General features: G+C 41.8%; 1 protein-coding gene across 1 annotated transcript; it reads left to right on the forward strand.

Annotated features, from left to right (window-relative positions):
* The first annotated feature begins 1568 nt into the window (after positions 1 to 1568).
* On the forward strand, positions 1569 to 20352 carry UNC93A (unc-93 homolog A). Its single transcript, XM_009808724.2, has 8 exons — positions 1569 to 1655; positions 4005 to 4186; positions 4974 to 5203; positions 8303 to 8428; positions 11284 to 11501; positions 12641 to 12776; positions 14384 to 14515; positions 20087 to 20352. Exons 1-8 carry the CDS (start codon positions 1569 to 1571, stop codon positions 20350 to 20352), a joined length of 1377 nt encoding a protein of 458 aa, XP_009807026.1.
* Positions 20353 to 20573: the final 221 nt, after the last annotated feature.

Raw genomic sequence — 20573 nt, forward strand, 5'->3', positions numbered from 1 at the left:
CCTAGAAAGATTGGAAAAAGTACAACCACTTTGGTTTGTAAGCCTTGTAGAGGATTACAAACACTGCGAAACAAGAGTAGCATTGTGATCTAATTGAAAGTGTTTGCACGCTGAGCATAGTACTCTGTAAAATAAAAAGCCAGTATTTCACTATCTAGACTTGCAATACAGAAGTACCATTAACAGTAGAGAATTAAAAGATTATGTTTTCTGCATTATTTCATTCAAGAAGAAGATTATAAGACAAAAGAAGAAAATGAAAAGGCACATACTGGCATTTTCTTCAAAGTAGAAACTACCTGTGACCTCTTTAACGTATTAAATGAATTAATGCATTAAAGCTTCCTCCCCTCACCCTCGAATGTCCCTGTGGGAAGCCAAATTGTGCCATCTAGTGGCACTTAGACCAAGTCTTAGCTGTGCTTTCCCACTAGACACTACGGACACCCTACAGGGCACCTCCACTTGAACAAGTTTACATTATAGCATGGAATTTTTTGGACTTTGCTCCCAAGTTCAAACCCCTCCTCTGCTACAGCTGCAGAAGGGGTCTGCAGATGGTCTGTTCGCCATGCCAGGCTTAGGGGCAGGGAGGACTTCATGTGCTCAGAAGGGGAATATTCAAAAACTCAGTCAGGACTTGCAGGATGGCCAGTGTGTCATGAACAGCCAATGCAACTTCACAAGGGCGGGATCTGAAAAAAGGGGAAAGCAGGGGCAAACACAGCAGGATTGGCTGGCTAGGGGGAACTTTTCGCTCCTTGAGCCAGGCAGCACTGGCAAGGTAAGATACATCCCACAAAGGCTGCTTTTTTCCAGGGGCTGGAGGAGGAGAAGTTGCCTTTTCATTTATCTGCTAAATCCATGTTTCTTCTTGGCTTCTGAGTTGATGGGAAAGATTGGGGGAAAATTATTTTCATGAGTACCCCAAAGCCACGGGGTTCACCATGGATGAAGACTCTCCCATTTGCCAAGCAGCCAGCAACTTTGGTTTGCTACAACGCACAGCTATAGAGCTGCTGTATGCAGACAACACTGTAACACAAACAACCTCATTTCCTAGTATTCTTCTGTAACCTTAGTTAAGAAATAGGCCTAATATAGATTTCAGTATGATCTTTTAACCTTTGCCCTCTATGGATCTTTTATATCTTTTTATCTTTATGCCAGACAGGCATTTCATTGCTTGCTTTCCTTCTGTGCTAGTGATAGGAGAGAGACATATAATGTATGATTGCAATACTAAAATCGGTCCAAGTGTTGCAAGTGTTGCAAGTGACTTATATACCTATGTAATAAAACCTGACTGATGTCCTTTGGGAATGCTCATTATTGCCTCAGTCACAACAAGTGAATGAGTAACAACTCCGGAAGGAGTTTTCAGTATCAGAAAAAGTAAAGTTCACTGGCCAATCCTCAAATAATTAACAACTCTTTCCTCTACAAATGCAGTGAGAAGTGACCTTTTCCAGCAAAACAGAAGCTGTTTTTCTCCAGTTCAAAGCACCCCCTGGAATAATTGGATCAGCTCTGCACACCGGCTGACCTTTTGTCTTGTATGAATCAACATGGAAAAGAATCTTAAGAATGTTTTGGTCATTTCTTTTGGATTTTTACTTCTCTTCACTGCTTATGGAGGACTCCAGAGTCTACAGGTAAGTGAAGCATCTCCCACTGGTTGGCAGGACAGCTGGCCTGGAAAGGCATCAGGCCAGCTGGTTGTTTGAAACCCATCAGTCTTTCCCCAGTTTCTGTGAGGAAGGCATGCACAATATTTCTTATGAGGTGGGTTAGGACATCAACTTGGTGCACATTAGTATCCCTCACCCACTAGTATTTCGCATATAGCTGAATACTTTTGTCAGACTACTTCTTTAGGTCCCCAAAAGCTGTTTGAATGAAAACTAAATTTCTCTGAGATTTTTCTCAAAAGAAGATAATGCAAAATGGAAAGCAAACTCCATTTCTGAAAAAGGTTTGTTCTGAATATTTCTAAATTGCTATGATTTTTTATTATTATACAGCAATGTAAAAAAATTAAAATGTCTGTCCAATCCATTTAATAATATAAATATAAAATAATACAATAATTCCTGGTGTCATGATGTAATATAATAATTAAAAATATCATTTGAAATCAAAGGCAGCTGTGGCTTGTATTGGCGTTAACATTTTAAAACACAGTAGCAGAGATGGTTTCTAGAATGACTTGAACTCTCAGGATACCATCAGAGCTGGCTTGTTTAGTATAGCCATACTAAAAGACTGAGGGTTACTGTTGCTATCTGTGAATACTTCAGAGTAAACAAACAAGGAGGAACTTTTCAGACTAGAAGATTCTGCGGGTCTAATAACAAATAAATGGATATAAGCCATCCATGAGGAAGTTTAGGCAGGATATTAAAAGACAACCCTGACCAATTGGGTTCTAGAAGGATTTTCCAGCTAGTGTGGGAATCTGTATGCTTTAAAGGCGGAGCTTGATGTAGAACATGACACACTTGTTTGCAATAACCTCATTTCAGGAAGAGGTCCCTGCTAGCTCTGTACATCTCTCTCTTCTCCTCTCCTCAAGCATTTTCTGTTCTCTGACACTGTCAGATTCCAAGTTCAGGGAAGTTCTGCAAAAACAGTCCCAAAAATGGATGGAGATGTTACAAGCTGGGCAGACTAACAAGGAGGGGAATGACAAACCCAAGAAGCTGTGAGTCAGCCTCATCATCTGAAACAGTGCACGCTCAGGTTAAGTTCTGGAACAAAAAGCCTCCCCTAATGCTGCAGAGTGGTGTTGATTCACGAAGTAGCCGTTTTCTCTCTCCATTTTGTCTTGTTGGTTAAAGAGGACTTGCTGAGACGCAATCAAAAGTAGATTGTTTTATTGTATTGTAGCCTGCAGGAGAAGCATGAAAAATATGCATCATTTATTTCAACATTCCACCCACCCCCCAAAAAAAACAGTAGCAATTAAGCTAATCATATGAATTTAGATTCCTGGCTCCTAATTTTTGGAAGATGTACCTGACAAAACCAGGCATGTGGTGTTTCAGAAATAAGACCTCAGTGATCAGGAAGCCCCTTTGCCTTTTTACAGAACAACCTTTCCAGTTCCCAAATACATTGACACTGCTCGGCAGAGAACCTCCTCACCTCTCTGTCCTGATGCCTGCTTCTCACTAAGGGAGCCACGCGGCTGCCACCATGGTCCTGCACAGCTGGAGCACGCAGCCACCGCAGAGCTTGGAAGCATTCGGTGCAGCTACTGGCTTGCTCTCCTCCAGTGCTCTCCAGTGCTACCCACTCCTGCATGCATTCCCCGCTTCCAAAATCATACCAGATCATGTAAGCTTTTAATGAAAACTAACAGGAAAATGTTGATAAGCAGCATCTTGATCATCTCACTGCAACTTTTACAGTATCAAGATAAGAGAACTATTTTGAGCATAAAAATATAAAACCTGGTTAGATCAGTAAAATCTTATTCCTCCCTTGTAAAAATGTAAGTGAATCAATTACTTCCAACTACAAAGGTCTGCTGTGAGCATATTAGGATATTTGGACCTTGGCTTCTGAAGAATTCAGAAATTATCGGACCTGTAGTTTAAAGCAAAGAAGCTTCCACTGTTGCTAAGTCAGCCCTTGCAATGCAGATCTGAGGATATTCCTGCCCGAGACAAAAAGGGAAGGCCAAGAAAAGAGGTTAGCCTTCATTCATCTTGCTTTCAAAGAGAAACTCAAATGAATTGCATTAAATAATCCAAAATCTGACTTACTAAAGCTTTGAATCTGAGCAATCCTCACTTGGTTCTGTATCATATTTTCATTAATGGGCTATCATTGTGAGGAAAACCACAAATCCGTAATCAGGTTGCTTTGGGGAAAGGAGACAGTAATACCCAGCCCCAGCTTCCACGTCTCTCTATTTCTGCCTGAAGCCACTCTCTGTACACCATAGTAACATATGCCTGTGATAAAATTTGTCTCAACCATCGGTTTTGTCCATGCAGAGCAGTCTCCACTCAGAAGAAGGCCTCGGCGTTGCTTCCCTAAGTGTTCTCTATGCTGCACTCATCTTATCATCCATGTTCCTCCCTCCAATCCTCATCAAGAAGCTGGGCTGCAAGTGGACCATCGCAGGCTCTATGTGCTGCTACATTGCGTTCTCCTTAGGGAACTTCTATGCTAGCTGGTACAATTTAAATACTTTAACCCTGTCTATTGTGTTTGAACAAAATCAGTAAGGGTGAAGTTCTTTCTTCATTTTCTTCTCAAGTCCTACTCTACCTCTGTGTTACGGATTTGAAAGTTGGATGCAAAAGGTGTTACCTGCAAGAAACAGGGATTAATAAATCCAGTAGCAGGCAAAGCAGAGAGGTGAAAATGTGCAAAACGCCAGAACAAATGCATCCATCCGCCCACCTGAAGCTGCTTCTCTAACTCATGTGTGTGGCAGAGATTTCCTTTCAGAAAAAAATAATGAGAAATTCCATTTAAAATCCAAATGACTTTTAGGACTGCTTTTGAAAAGATTGGTAAGGGAAGGCTGTCTTCCAGCCAGTGGCTCTGGGAGCAGAGGACCACAGGAGAAGGCCAGCTCCTGCCTTGCCCTTTCGGTGGTGGATTAACAATTTACCTCTGCTCTCCAGTGAAAGGGGACGTAACTCTGTGGAGGAAAGTTGTTGTGATCCATCTTCTGAAGCGCAGGCACAATTTAATTCTCAGTTACAAGAGGATAGGGCACATGAGCACAGGCCTAGCCAGCCTAGCCTAGACCTAGCCCCTGGACACAGCTGAGACTGCTTGCACATCCTAAACTTCATAAGACTGGCCCTTTCTTGGTTCCATGTAGCAGATTTCTTGTATCACACAAAGGATAAATCTATTTCTTTGATGTCTATTTTTGCCTCTGGATCTTTGGGCAAATGATTATTATGCTAATGGATAATAACTATGCTAAATAAAGTGTTCTTTGGCAGGTACACACTAATCCCTACCTCTGTGATGCTGGGCTTAGGAGGAGCACCACTCTGGTCTGCCAAATGCACTTACCTCACCATTGCTGGCAATTCATATGCTGAGAAAGCAGGAAAAAATGGGAAGGATATTATCAACCAATACTTTGGGGTCTTCTTTCTGATATTTCAGTCCTCTGGCATTTGGGGAAATCTTATCTCATCCTTGATATTTAGCCAAGCTTCCAACAAAGGTAAAATATATTTAAAAATCTTGGTACTTCTTTCTATAAACATCAGCTAGTTCTAGACAGATAAAAGGTAGATTTCTGTAGCTGAGCGGGTGACCCTCAGTGGCCTTCATAGTCAGTGGAAACGGGCACTTCAGATGTGATTTAGCTCATCTGAAGGTAGATCTCTGAAATAGGTGGGCTAAATTGCTCTCTGGAAGTGTCTATTTTCTATCAACTCTTCATCAGCTATAAAGAGAGTTCAGACAACTAGCTCACAAATATATGTCTATTGAATTCCTTTTGAATTCCACCCCTGGGTTGTAAAGCATAGATAGGCTGCTGGCAGTGACAGTCTTTCACATCTGACTTCTATTTAAAGTGGATTAAAACAAAAGGCAAGACATGGAAGCAGCCTTTTCGCAAACCTTGTAGTATTTGATTAAACTGCTGTTAAACGTTCAAGGTTAGTCAAGCTGATGCTGGTGTTTGCTGAATATGATGCTTTACAGAATTGTCAAGAAGAAATAGAAATAGCTGTTGGCAGGAGACTGCATGCCGGGCTCCTCTGCTGTATTTCAGGCTCAGAGAGCAGATGCCGATGTAGCTTGAAGAAATCACTCAACAGCGCTGCCCTCATTTCCCATGCTTGTAATTGGTGTAAGCTTTAAAAGGGCAGTTATGAAGATAAATTAATATTTGGACACCACCTTAGAGGTTCAAAGTGCTACAGCGTATTATCACTGCAGTGTCGCATGCATTCCCTATCCTGTCAAAGTCAGAACAGGATGGACATGCAAAGAGCTTTCCATATACACTGCTGCCATGAATACCAAGAAGTTACCTCTCTTCCCTGGCTCAGTTAAACAGTGTGTCCTCTGGAAGATATTCAAATAGGTATTAGGTTAAAACTAAATGTCAGGGAGCTGGCATCAGGTTTTAATCTTTGAATCCTTGGGTTTATGGCAAAGCAGTTGTCACAAGGTGTGACACTTATGGAGAATCATGCTTCCTTTAAACCCAAGCAACTATAGATGAAACACTATGAAAGCAGAATGCCAGAGGACTGTATCAAGTGCAACAGAGCCCTGCTGACCTGATCACTGAGCCAGACGATGTCTCGAGAGGGACTATCCATTCTGATTTCATTTGCAGGGCAGAGGCTGTGGTGCAGCTGTGGGGCCTGCATAGACTGCAACCATTTTACTCTCCTCTGCCTCACAGCACACATCATGTTAATAAGAGGATTAAAATACTCTTTTTTTTTTTGGTCTTGTAAATCCCCTCCTAGTTTTATATCTGAGGATGTTCCTCTAAATTCTGAAGAAACTCTTTTACTTATTTTTTATCAGTTACATTGGATTTCAGGAAATGCTGTATTCCCGGGAGGTGTGCTGTGAACAGCTCTCAAAGCCAAAGGCCTTGCATATCTTCACAATAGCGATGAGCAGTCATACCATAAGCTTCCCAACTGTGCCTTCTTAGTAAGACTCAGCTTTAATCTAGAGGCAACTTCTTGGGGGGCGAGGGGGTAAGGATCTCCAGTCATGCATTTTTTTGCCTCTCCTCTGACAGTGCAGCAAACATATCCACCCATATTGTTCATATACTTACAATGTATGATTTCATTGAGCAGGCGGAAAGATGTGGTATGTATCTGCAGAATCAAAATGCGTAAAATTCAGGCACGTACGTACACTTGACATATTGCCTACATCACTGCATCCAGACACAGCAAGGCATGCTACACCATGAAGTAATACTACAACAGAAGGCAGTAATCAACGTAAATTACAGGAGTCATCCTTTCTCACTCATCAATATTGCAGCCTTGTTTCCAGAGGAACAGAGCAAACCCTGCCTTGCAGCTTCCATATCACTAATTGCATGTGCATCTTCAACTTCAAATGATGCATGAACAGATAAAAAACTTGTTTTACACACTTCCACACTTTACTAGTGTGACTCACCTTTTGCATATGGTAATTTTGCTGAGGGTCTGTTTGTTCAAAACTGTGTAGTGGTAGCCACTGGCTATAATAAGGTAATGATTTTCTTCATGTTATTAAGTTTTATCTGATGTTGAACCTAAAGTTGTATATGAAGCTAGTTAAACAGCTGATTCACATTGCAGCAGCTTTGGTTGGAAGCAATGGGGAAAAACACACTAAAAGTAGTTACACAGTAACCCTAATTGAAAAATTACAGATCAAGTCCTGTTTAAGCAATCAGCCAAGGTACACAGTGTTGCCTTTTATTATGCTTGGATGAGTGACAAATTCTGCAGTGAAAGCATTGAAATAATTGTATGGGTTTTTGATCATCCTTCCCCACTACATAGCTTATTCAGGCTTACACTTTGGGTTAGTATTTTGTTTTTAACAGAAAGGCTACTGGAGGAAGTGGGCACGGTGTCGTGGTGACACACAGGGTGCGTGAGTACATGCGTGTGTGTGGCTTTGACACGTGCCCAGCACAACATTGATGGGATTGAACAAAGCAAAGATCTTACTCCAAACCCTGCCAAACTGCTCTAGTTTCAAATATGTTCTCAAAGAGTAATAAAGCCAGTAATAAACCCAGTAATAAAGTAAGGAAGCCAGGAAAAGCTGATTTCTTGGAAGACTGAATTAGTGGGTAATCGTAATTTGAATCTGTAAAACAAAAAGATGTCTCGAGGTGGCTTCCCTTCCTATAAAGTATAGAGAAATTATCTGGAGAGGGATAATGTGCTCTGGCTGTAAGAACTGAGGTCCATCAGTTCAGTGGTGGTGTAAACTGAGGGACCTGTCTTGTGGAGTATTATGATTAAGAGGTACAGATACACACTGGAACTTTAAATACTGCAAATTGAGCTTGGATTCAGATTTCAGCCTCTGGCTTTAGTCCATGTCTCCATGTAATCATCAATTCAGTGTTTTGTCTTTAGCAACTGTTTCTGTTAAACCAAATTTTTGTGTGTTAAACTTGGATTCTGAAGTTAAACATCTCTAATTGGGAAGGAATTTAAACCAGGACCAATCACCGAGTGCTGGATTCCCTTCTCCTTTTATCCATACATGTAGTGTGCACTCATATGATCTCTTCCCTGACCTGTCTTTCTTTTGGTTCTTACTGAGTTAGTGGAAATCTCAGAAGAAAACCTGGCATGCTGTGGAGCATATGACTGCATGACTGATACCACTAACACCACTGAGTCAACAGAACCCTCCAACTCCTTAATCTACACTCTGCTAGGGATCTACACTGGTAAGTAATTCTTTAATGAATATTACTGATGGGGAAACCTACTACTTGTGAAACCTAGCGCGACTTTGCAGATTAATTTGCCGACTTCCTCCTTCAATCCAATTTGCTAAAAGGAAACAAGATATGTGAGAGCTGTAAACAACTTCCTAAATAGTTTAAAATGCTTTGTGCCAGTGCTGTATCATTTTTGCCTAAAGAGGCAAGATTTTTTACACTTTTCACACTTTCACCTGGAATAAAGCTGAAGCCCAGTATGGTGACCGCACTGTTTCACCCAAAGTCAGTGTTGCTCTACAGACTAGAATGAAAAGTATGCCCACATTGCAATTAAAGGATTACAGCAGCTTATCCAGTTATGCATGAGATGATAGGTTTACATTCACTATCTTCAGGATCAGCAATAGTGAACTAGTTACTGATGGCACTGGGCAGATTTATATATGCATGCAGAGGTCCAAGATGCTAAGAGCAGCCCAGCCAGTGGTACTTGAACTCACCAACTTCTAGTCATCTGGGGATGCCTATCAGAACTGTCTGGTGTCCTACCACACATAAAACAGTTTTAGCACAAGAACTGCACTGTAATTAGAGGTGGACCTGAACCATGGCTCCCAGAACATGCAATCATTTGGGGGAAGGTTTTTGAATCCCTGCTGAGATTTTACAACTTCAGTCAATTCTCAGCTGTGATGCTTGAATTATAATACCCTAGTGTGAAAGGCAAAGATAAAGAGAAGCACTAGGATAATTGGCACGTCTCCCATTTAGTAACTACAGCTGCTATAGACCTTCCTTGCATAAGTCTAGAAAGGAATCAAAGACAGGGAAGGCTGATGCCATCAAAAATCGGAAGACAAAAATAGATTTGCAAAGATTCATGAGGGAAGTTCAAAAAGTATTCGGCTCAAAACAAGTTATTATCTGGATAAAGGGGAAGTATCTGGCAAGGCAATATGTCACCTTAGCTCTGTTAAAATATCTTTGCAGTCTCTGCACATAGATGTAGTCTCTATGCTGAGACTGATGCATGGAATTTGTGCAAACAGAGAGTATGTGATCTGGTCAGAGATCATAGCACACCCTCCCTCGTTCCCCAACCTCCATTCCTAATTGGTGAGAAAATACAAAGAATATCCCCCCACTTCCCTTCCAGAGTGTGCTGGAGCTGGTGCCTTTCTGCTGAAGGCAGGTTTGGCTCACAAGTTTAAATTTAAATTTGATGACTAACATACACAGCACTCCCTTAGGCTTTGCTCATGCAAAATGAATGCAACCCTGCTGTCTAGTGACCCCGCATCAGTAGGGTTTCATTTTTCTTTTAAGCTCTTAATAAAAGATATGTCTTTTCCTACCTTGAGGGAAACCAAATAGCTAAATATTTCATTCACAGACATTTTTTAAATGTCTCCTGTATTTGGTTGCTGAATACATATTTTGCCCAGCTTGGGTGGAGACCATAATGGATAAGCCTTTTATTGTTTAGTTTTCTCAAGGACTGTGGATGTTTCTATTTATGATCATACCAACCACTATTAAGCCATGCAGTTACTTATCTCCTATAATTGCTCTTGATTCATTTGACATATTTGTTAGAATATTTGTCCTGTAAATGTGGGTGTCCTGCTCTCGCCCATATAAATCCTGCAATCAGCCCATAAGCATTAATAAACACCCTGGCAGAACTAATAATGACTTACATCATGAAGGGTTTACAGCTCAGCCACAGTGGAGAAGCAGGACACTGGAGAAAACAGTTTCATTCTAGGAGACATGGATGAGAAATAATCACCAATAAAAAATTGAGGCATTTCACTGTAAATCTGCTAATGTATTTGGACATTAAAAGTTCACAAAAAAGAGCATGCCCATACACAGTAACATAGGAGCACCTTAAACAGGCAATGTGGATGGAAAGATGTGCGTGGTTCTCCTCTTACTCTGAACTCCACTTGTTTCCATGGATGGAATTCTAGTCAGCATAAGTAACAGAGGAAACATAATCATGCCTTCCATCTGTAACGAAGTAATCAGTTGTGAATCTGTGGCTGCTTCATGAGACACAGTTATCTTCTTGTTAACCTGAAAAAGCTATCTTCTTGATAACCTGAAAAAAACTGTATTGATTCACTCCACAAGCAACAAACCTAGACCGATACATACATGATCATTTTCTGATTAACTACCCCCTGTATTCTTTCATATACTGCTTCTGCTAGGAAATTACAGGTTCAAAGGTTTCAAGTCACCCAGAGTTGCTCACTATCATCTTTAAAATAGCACATATTCTGTACTCAAAGCATGGCTCCGAGTTGACCAGAAAAAAAAAAAAAAAAAAGCAACATAGCAACATATACTGGGATCCAAGACAGCAGTTCAACTTCTAGCCCTTTATTTTTATTTCCATGTATTTGAAGGAAGATCCCCCCTAGCAGTGAAAACCTTGGCACTGGAAGTGAATAGCCCTCTCTCATGTTGATTTAAAGCCTTTTGATAGCTCCTAAGGGAGGTGTTTCTGGCCAGTTCCCTGTGCCCGCGACCCCTGACTTGCCCTGGAAGGGTGAGCAATCACCCTCTGCGGCCATGCAGATGGCTCAGCGGCTGTCACAACAGGCCAGTCACAGTTAAGCTGAGGGGATTTGCGAGGTGTGCAGCTGTATGAAGAAGATGTGAATGTAGATCAGGCCTTCTTGTTTACACAGAAATGGCCTTTACACTGAAGCGGAATCAGATGCATCTGCCAAAACATCCCACAGAGAGCTAAGCACTAAGTCAGAACAATAACAGCAGCAAGCGACTTCCCATCATTCTTCCAGCATTCCTCATTTTTTCATGAACTTTTTGTTTTGTTTTTGCAGCTAGTGGTGTGCTAGCTGTGTTGCTGATTGTTGTATTTCTGGACCAGATCAAATCTGACCAAGCAGAGACTGAGAAAGAAAAACTAGAAACACCATCCTTTTGGTCTACGTTCCTAGCAACTTTCCAGCATCTTAAAGATAAAAGACAGTGTCTTCTAATCCCTCTGACAATGTACAGTGGGTTTGAACAGGGATTTCTTTCTGGTGACTACACAAAGGTGTGGATGACAATGAAAATCTATTCATGTCTGTTTTTTGTGCCTTTGTGTCTTACTATTGCATCTGATCTATATTTACTTGTTAAATGAAGATGTTTTCAATGGCGATTTGTGGTTTGCTAACTTTCTGCTTACTTCTACTTGAATGAACTCTGAGTGACATCTTCAAACAGGAGAGGCCAGCAGTAAATATGTCCCTTGGAACAGCCTTAAAAAGAACGCTGTGGAGAGCTTAACTCACCAGTGGAGGCCCCAGCAGAGAGCTACAGGTTCAAACTCTTCAGCCTGTTGTAAATAACAAACTGGGAGAAAAGCCAGAAGTCTGCAAAGCTTTTATATCTTCCTTCCTTCTGGTTTCCCTAGAGTTTGTGTAAGTGCAAGTCAGCACACATACCATGTATTTTATTTTGAGAACCTTTACCGTAAGAGGGCAAACCCTCAACGTGGCTGGCTGAAAGCCCACACCAGTCACTGATGCAACAGGTCCAAACCCTGACAAGACTGAAATGATCAAAACCACCTCTGCTCCTCCAGTTTCTCTACAAACCTAGACACACAGTAGGTGTGTTCTCCAGACATTTGTTGAGAAAGCCTCCAAAGAAAGGGGGCAAACTTCCTGAGCTGCTTATTCGACACTTAAGCTTTCAAACTTTGCATATAAGCAGACAGAAGAGTGCACTTGCTGCCGTTTGAATGGATTGAAAGGGGCACTCCATGGCCACCTCCATTGGCTATATGCTCTTATAGGTGAGGTCCTCTTCATTTCTTGGGAGCTGCTCTGTAATGACCGTAGTGCTGACTGTCAATTTTCATCTCTTGTACTATGAAGGAAAGGGCAGAAAATTCCTAGTGCCACTTCCAGGAGCTTTATTTGCATAGCGAGCAGTGCTCCTGTTTCTTCTCCTGCTTGTTACTGCTCTGTTTGCATGGCATCAGTCTGATTGGGAACTGGGTTAGGAATATCGCTGGTGAAGGCCAACTATGTCAGTACACCAGAGACTTGTCAGCAAACTCTGTAACTGTGCTCCTTTGTTCTCATCCATGCTGGCTGTTTACCGAATACTCAGGCTAAGACCCTTGATCCTTAGCTGCATATTTTCACTGAAGAAAATGTGTCACTACTGTCTCTTCTCTTCTAGACGTATGTGACCTGTGCCCTGGGGATACATTACATTGGTTATGTGATGATCTGCTTTTCAGCTGTAAATTCCCTCTGCTCTCTGCTCTTTGGAAAGATCTCTCAGTTCACGGGTAGAAAACTTCTATTTGCATTAGGTACGTAAAGGTCACTTGGAAGGACTGATCACCACATGTAATATATCAAACCCAGTGCTCCCCCCCTTTGCATGCACTACAAAGGGAGAGCTCGCTATCAGCTATCAATTAAAACCAAAGTCAGTCTTGAGGCAACTTCATTCATGAGAAGAGAGGCTGTATTGTATAACCACTGTATTGAGGTCATTGCCTTGCATCACTTTGCTGGTGGTGTAGTTCACCCTGCTTTTGAGGGTGCTATCTACTCAGAAAGTGCCCTACAGCTTTGATGCTTTATAGGTCTAATGCAACCAGTGATAAATGATCTTACAATATAGATGTTGAGGCCTACACTACACCTGAGACGGATTTCTCCACTGGGGTGAAACCTCCTCACCTTTATGGAGCAAAAGCAACTGAGAACCTCACAAGATACACTGTTGATTTGAGTCTCAGGGGACAGTGAACTTGGAAATTTAAGCAACCAGTCTGGGAATTTCAGGAAAATTTTTAAAGGTTGGCCTGCTGTCCTTTCCACTACTTGTTCTATAGGGAGAAAAATAAAAGAAAGTCATATGCCAGCATGTCAGGCTAGAATAAATTGAGGGCTTGTGTATGGAACTGTAACTTTCAGGTTGCCATGAGAAGAGATTTGTATATGTAAGAACATTTCCCTCTCCAGAGAACACTGTTCCAATAAGTAACAGAGTAATGGAGGCAGAAAAATACCAAGAAATATTTCAATTGTGTCCCTGTATCCACTAAGCTATTCATACTGAAGTGTACTAATACCTTACTTCCACTACACAGTAACCGGTGTTATTAGAAATGTCACTGACTGAGTCAATGTGCATCTAGACATTCCAGGCATTTCCTCCAATGGAAATTTTAAACCTGAGCAAAGAGGAAGAAATTTAGAGTCCTTTATGCTACAGTCACTAGTTCAGAGATTCTTCTGTATGTGTCTATCCTAGGTGTACGTCTCACTCTACGAAACTAATTCTAGATTTTAAAAACCACATAATAATAATATTGATATTGATATTATTATTATTAAAACCCTATAGTGTTAGTAATGCAAGACCTCTGAACCTCTCAGTTCTGTTTTTGTACTCAGCCTGTGACGGTGGGTCTTTGGGGGGAGGAATCAGTGACTCATTTACAAACCACTTTTAAAAAGAAAGACAAAAAGTCACCAGTCCCTCTACATAACCTTAGCTGTCTCCTCTGGCCCTGAAAGGAAATTTATGTTTAAGGACTAGGTAAGGAGAGCGGAAGGGTGCTTCCCCCCGCTTCCCACATGCCTCACATGATGACTGCAAGTCTTTCAGCAGACCCTTCTCCTATTCAGTGGCAGTTCTTGTCCTTTGGGCTAACAGCCATATCAATGCCAAGGATTTCTCAGCTCAGGACACTGCTCAGAATTATTAATTGAAGACTGTCAAAGGACTGCATTGTCTTGTATTTCATGTGATATCAACTCAGTCAGTGCAAATATCAGTGAACCAGCAAGATTTTAAGATTGCCTTGTGCTCTAGTTGGGGGAAGAATTTGAAAGTGCTATCTACCACTATCTGTCCTGTTTGTAATTGTATTTCTATTTCTCTTCTTTCTTTCTAAATCAACAGCCACAGTTACAAACACCGCCTGCATAATAGCACTACTGCTCTGGAAACCTCATCCTAAGCAGCTTGCTGTGTTTTTCATATTCCCCGCTCTTTGGGGCCTATCTGATGCCATTTGGCAGACACAAACTAATGGTAAGTCCTGGCGATAATGAAATGTATTCCCTTGAGATACAAAAATCTGCAGGTTTGTATTTATAAGAAAAGGCATGCATAAAAATGATAATGGGTTTAAGACAGCATCTAAAAGAAATATGTTAGCTCACTGGAAAGTAGAAGAAATAAGAAAGTAAAATACTCATTAAACAAATTTTTCCAAGATGAAGAGAGAAGAACACTGCAGAAGATGATGCTGGATATTCAGAATAAATATTCTGGAGGAGTATAAGTATTTCGAAGGAAATTAGAAAACTAAGAAGAATGATACATTTAGTCTGTCTTTTGCAATAAAGGAGAGCACTCTGGATAAAAAAATCAAGTCAAAGCTCAGCAACAAAAGAAGGAGCAAATTGGCTGTTAGGAGTTATTAGAAAAAAATTGAAGGAGAAAACCACAGAGACCAACATCATGCAACCAAGTAAATCCATGCAGTTCTGATTTGTTCCATTTCAAAAATCATAATCCAGTGTGATAAGGCATAAGAAGGCAATAAAAATGAGCAGAGTCATGCGAGACTTGCACTTGAAAGAAGACTAACAAACTAGAACACTTCAGCCTAGACAAGTGATAGGTAAGGAAAGCAGTCAGTAAGATAATTAATAGTATGGAGAAAGTGATTAGAAATCCACTATTTCTCTTAACAACAGAACTAGTGGCACTAAATAAAGTTATTAGGCAGCAAGTTTTATAGAAATAAAAAGAAATGCTTTTTTTACGCAATGCATAATCGAAGTATGGAATTCATTGCCAAAAATGTAAATGTTTTTAAGCTGGAATTACATCACTTCAGGGGAAAATGGTCTTGGGGGCTATTAAAGCCTGGTTGTCCAGAGGAAATCTCCAACTCACAAAGTCCCTACGTCTTTGATTGCCAGAGTCAGGAGGGCAATAGCGGGGCAAAGATCACTGTATACTTGCCTTATTTCTTACACTCTTATCCTGGGAGTCTGTTACTGGAAGTATACTGCTGGACTTGCTATCTGATGCATTATGGTTGTTCTTATAATCTTTTATGTTCTTCGGCTTTGTGATACAGTGCAATTATTATGTACTGACAGTTCAGATAATGAGCTGATACAAACTGGCTTCCGTAAGGGATTATTTAAATTTATCTCTTAATCAAAACTAGAGGAAGTTCAGTCTCTTATAGAGACTAAAGACAGACTCTAAAATGCTGGAGAGGGCAAAAAAGAGCTATAGTCTGTGATGACTTGAAGTCCAGTCTGCTCATGACTGTCAGTCACACTCTTTTTAAATCAATGCCATAGTCTGTGTCAGTAAGACAGTTAAATGCTCTCCCATCTGCTCCCATATTTTGCCTCTTATTTTATTAATATTGTTTTCCTCTGTCTCAAGTTCATATTTGGCAGATGCCACAAGAATGTACATGTGACAGAGCTAGTTCATCTGGGTCCACATCAGGTTATGTGTCTTGGCCTCCCTCCCTCTGGTCCTTCTGGTTGCTTCAGTAGCTTAGATGATTTCACCCACTAAATTACCATGTTCCTCTGAGAGAGCCGAAGGGAAAACACCAGTCCTTTGCCCGGCACTGACAGTGATCTCCTTTCAAGCACATGTAGAGTCCCCACCTCTACACACAAGGAAGTGACCAACCAGACTTCTTCTCTGTTCCTCCACCAGGTCCACCTCATATCCCTTAGAGGACAGCTCACACATACATCAAGGAATACCCTCTCATCTTCTTTCATCCCAACCCACGGCCTTGTGCCTTTGGTACAATTTTAAATCAGTGCTCTCATTATTCACATTCATGGAAGGACAACATCAGTGAGGATTTGCTCTCTCTGAAGTAAAGCTGTTCATTTGTTTCCTGCTTCCTCAGCCACAGTCTTCCTCATTGTTCATCAGGCTTCTTCCCAACACTCTTGAGAGCTGTATCTTAGTCTTCTACTGGGATAAGGGACCTGCCCTTTATCCTGTTTTCTCTCTTTTCCAGAAACCCTTGCCTTTTTTCAGAATCACAGCAGGGTTGAGGTTGGAAGGGACCTCTGGATGTCACCTGGTCCAACCCCCTTGCTCAAGCAGGGCCACCCAGGCAGACCCAGTTACTCAGGACCGTGTCCAGTCAGCTTTTGACTATCTCCGGAGAGGAAGACTCCACCCCCTCCCTGGGCAACCTGTGCCAGTGTTCAGTCACCCTCACAGTGAAAAAGTTTTTCCAGATGTTCAGAGGAAACCTCCCGTGTTTCAGGTTGTGCCCATCACCTCTTGTCCACTTTTCTTGGACACCACTGAAAAAAGCCTGGCTCCATCATCTTTTCACCCTCTTTTCATGGATTAACATACATTTCAGATGGCCTTTGAGAAGGACATCTCCTCAGTAAGGTCCCTGCATGCCTGACCTGATGCCCTTGTTAGGAAAAAAGGGGTAAGTACAGAGGACCTAAGTGTCAGAGAAGGTGGCTGGGAAGTGACTGCAGTTCCTAACCCCCAGATGAGGCATAGATGGTGGACAACACTTCATGCTTATTTGATGCTGAGTGAGCTCTGCAGGGCTGTGACAAGACTGACCTCTATTACAGCACTGTAACAGGTCATCTCCATTCCCAGATTCCTGCAGGATACTTGTGAAAATGTCATGTTGGTGTTATCTGGGAAAAAACCAAATGTTCCTTATGCTTGCACAGTATCTTTTTTTGCCTGTACTTTCTTCAGCTATTCCACAGCTCCCAGTTATAAAATTATACAGAGTTTGCTGTGTCACATTGTCACACTGAAGCACCGAGTGATGACATGAAACCTTAATGGAGAGGTGCAGTGACATTACCCCATAATGCTGCATCCCAGAACAGGATCTTTAGTTTGACATGTGCATTTAGGACTAAATCTCTTCTCCCTTTCATCAGTTTTATACAGATATACATCACATGAGAAATTCCCAGCTCCAAAGGCTATGAGGTGAGATAAGACCTCTAAAACAGCATTGGGGACTAAGGTCTGTGGTCCTTCCTTTGGCAAGCTCCCATGACTGCTGCTTGGGCCACAGCAGATTAACCATGGAATAAATACAATGCCATTGTGCTACATACTTAAGGTATTCTATGGTAATCAAAGATGGCTTACTTTGTCCTGCTGTGGATAGCTAATACTGGAGTTCCCCCTAGAGGATGTATAGGCTCACAGTAGATCAGTCACTTCATCATATAAAGGTTTCCTAACATGTCTGCGTATGTGTGTGGACACTCTCCTTTGTTTCCAATGAAAGCTGCCTCATTTCAGAGTGTCTAGTGCCCTCTCTTATCTAACCTGAACACAGATGCTATTATTACCCCCCGGCAATAACTGCACTTGGGGCATAACAATTGTGTAGCACAGACCTATCGGATAGACTGCAGTAAAATAAAGTTCTTTCCAGGCTGACATGCGTCTTTAGAAAGGATGTGAATCAGTCTGGAAAGTTTATAAACCTGGACTCAAATACTTTCCAGCAGTCCTGTTATATACCCATGCCTACTAGTACCAGGGGAAGGAGTGGGAAAACGGGCAGTGGTAAACAGGGGGGATCATTTCCATGGAAGTGAGCTGCAAGAATTCAGACCTAGCAGCCTCTCCACTCAGCCAGCCCAGCAGGTCCTGCTAAAGCTTCAGCCAGGCAACTTGTGCCACACTGCACTTGACAGTGTTTGTGATAAGGACAAATGTTTAGGTTTGAGGAAAGAACACTATTGTGCTCCTATGTACCTGCTAGCTAATACCACATATGCATCCTGGAAACAAGAACTTTCCTGCCAAGTCACCCCTTCCTATAGCTGAAGCTTGGACTAGATCCTCACTCAATTCTCCCATTGTTTTGACTGAAAAAGAAAGCTTCAAAATAGCAAGGGAAAACAGGTACAAGCTGAAAGCCAGAATCCTTACACATAGAGTTGTCGTGGCATCAGAAACCTTCCTATATTAAACTCTCCTCACTAACCCCTTTCCAGAAGATAGCACAGGGAATATCAGCAAAGTTATATGAACAACTTGTACTTGTTCATTTATTAGGCAAAACTATGAAGGATTATCAAATAATTCACACTACACTCAGCCAGATTAATGAACTAAGTACATCTTGTGATGCACTTGTCCAGATTTTCCATCATGTCTAAATTGAAACATTCAGTAAATGTCCTCTTATAGTCATCAGGATGCTGTAAGGTTTTACATACATATGATGTCTCCCTGCTTCTTAACAAAACTGAAGGGTTAGTTGAGCCTACCCAGACTTCTAGGGAACTTTGTACTCCTCTGTGCCTTTTGGGTGAATGTGCATATTTCAAACATATGTGTTGTTAGATAGAGAAGTGGATGAGAAGAGTCAAGGTTCATGATATTCCTCCCCTTCCCTCCCTGCACACCACAGCTGAGTCAGTGGAAACGCCTGCTTCTTTTGTCATCTCACTGATGCTAGCTCAGCACCCAGAGGAAAGCAAGGTCGCTCCCCTTCCCTGTGTGCCTGACTAGTCAGACCTGGAGGCTGACTTCCTGACTCCCAGTTGTGGGTGTGCAGCTGACTGAACTCAGTGGGAGCTTTCCAGTGAACATGACTGCATTAGGATGATCAGTTTAACTAACTCTCTAAGTCAAGCATGTTTTCCAGTTGCTGCCCAGAGGTTCTGTATGCATCAAGGATATTATTTTGCCAACCCATCCAGGAGCTGAAAATTTGAAAACCCGTTTATCTCAGAGAGCCAAATTTCCTCTGCATATTAAATCTGAGCCCAGTTGTAGCGCTCTCTTCCACTTTCTGATTTAAGTGTTCTGGGTCAGTTTGTTTCTCTTAACTTGGCAAGTATGAATAGCACACATTACTACCATCGGCAACACAGTGCAAGCTTCACCTGGGGGCTCCCTGAGGCCAAGTTGTGGTGAAAACAAGGGACATGCATTTTACATGAACAGTCTCTGCATGTTCTTAGGTGGGTGAAACAAATGGTTTGAAGAACAGGTAGACAGTGCATGCAGGGTCCATGCAGGTTGCCCCCAAAAGTGGTGAAGGGTGGCAGCAGGGAGGTCTCTGGTTCTTTGATCCTTTCTACCCCACACTGAAAGAGCAACTTGGTCCCTAAGGACTATGTTGTCCCTAGACAAAAGCGCCTGTTCGGTGAAAGCCTGTAAGGACTTGGTATAACCTTCTCAATAGTTATACATGGAGAGTCTACAGTGTCGAGGGCCACTTCTGGCCATCTCCTCTTCCTCCTTACTTACTTGCTCATCAGTGCAAGAACTTTCCTTTTTGTTGCTGATATAGTTTGAAAAATAAACTTCCTGCCATCTCACTTCAATAGAGCCCATCGTTTCTTCCTTTCTCCCATTTTCTTTCCCTTTTTCTCTGATATTCTCTATTTTGCCTTTTTTTGCTCTGTTATTTCACGTATAACAATTCACAGGAGCACAAAAGTGTTTTAAGACAAAGCTTGTCTTTTCCTTTCTCTGACATTTATGAGGCAGGGTCTATCTTCCCCATTGTGGTCTGGTTTTTCCCTTTGCAGAAAATACATGGTTACAGACTTAATCTTCACAAGCCGTGCCTCTCCTTCCTTCTAGGACTCTATGGCTTTTTGTTTGAGAAACACAAGGAGGCTGCCTTTGCCAATTACCGCCTCTGGGAATCACTTGGATTTGTCATCGCCTTTGGTTACAGCACCAAATTGCAAGTCTACATCAAACTGTACATTTTATTGTCTGTGCTTGTGTTGTCTATGGTGACGTATGGAGCGGTTGAATACCTCGAAGCTAAGAGCTCCCCTGGGACACCTACTGCTACGAAGAAGGAAAATGTAGGACACCTCACACAGGAAACACCCATGTAATCCAACAGGGTCAGAGTGATGCAGGCAAAGCAAACTGGCCAGCTCCTACAGGCATGTCTCCAAGGGTGTTCCAATGTGTACTGTCTCCAGTGCTAAAAGATGCTAAAGGAATAGATTTCAAGGCTAGTACAATGCAAATGTCTTAGGACTAAAAATCTCTTTTGACATCTCAGCTTTATAAGGGAGGATTATCTGACTTCACCCTTTCATATGCATGACCA

The sequence above is a fragment of the Gavia stellata genome, chromosome 2 (assembly GCF_030936135.1).
Source record: "Gavia stellata isolate bGavSte3 chromosome 2, bGavSte3.hap2, whole genome shotgun sequence".
NCBI lineage: Eukaryota > Metazoa > Chordata > Aves > Gaviiformes > Gaviidae > Gavia > Gavia stellata.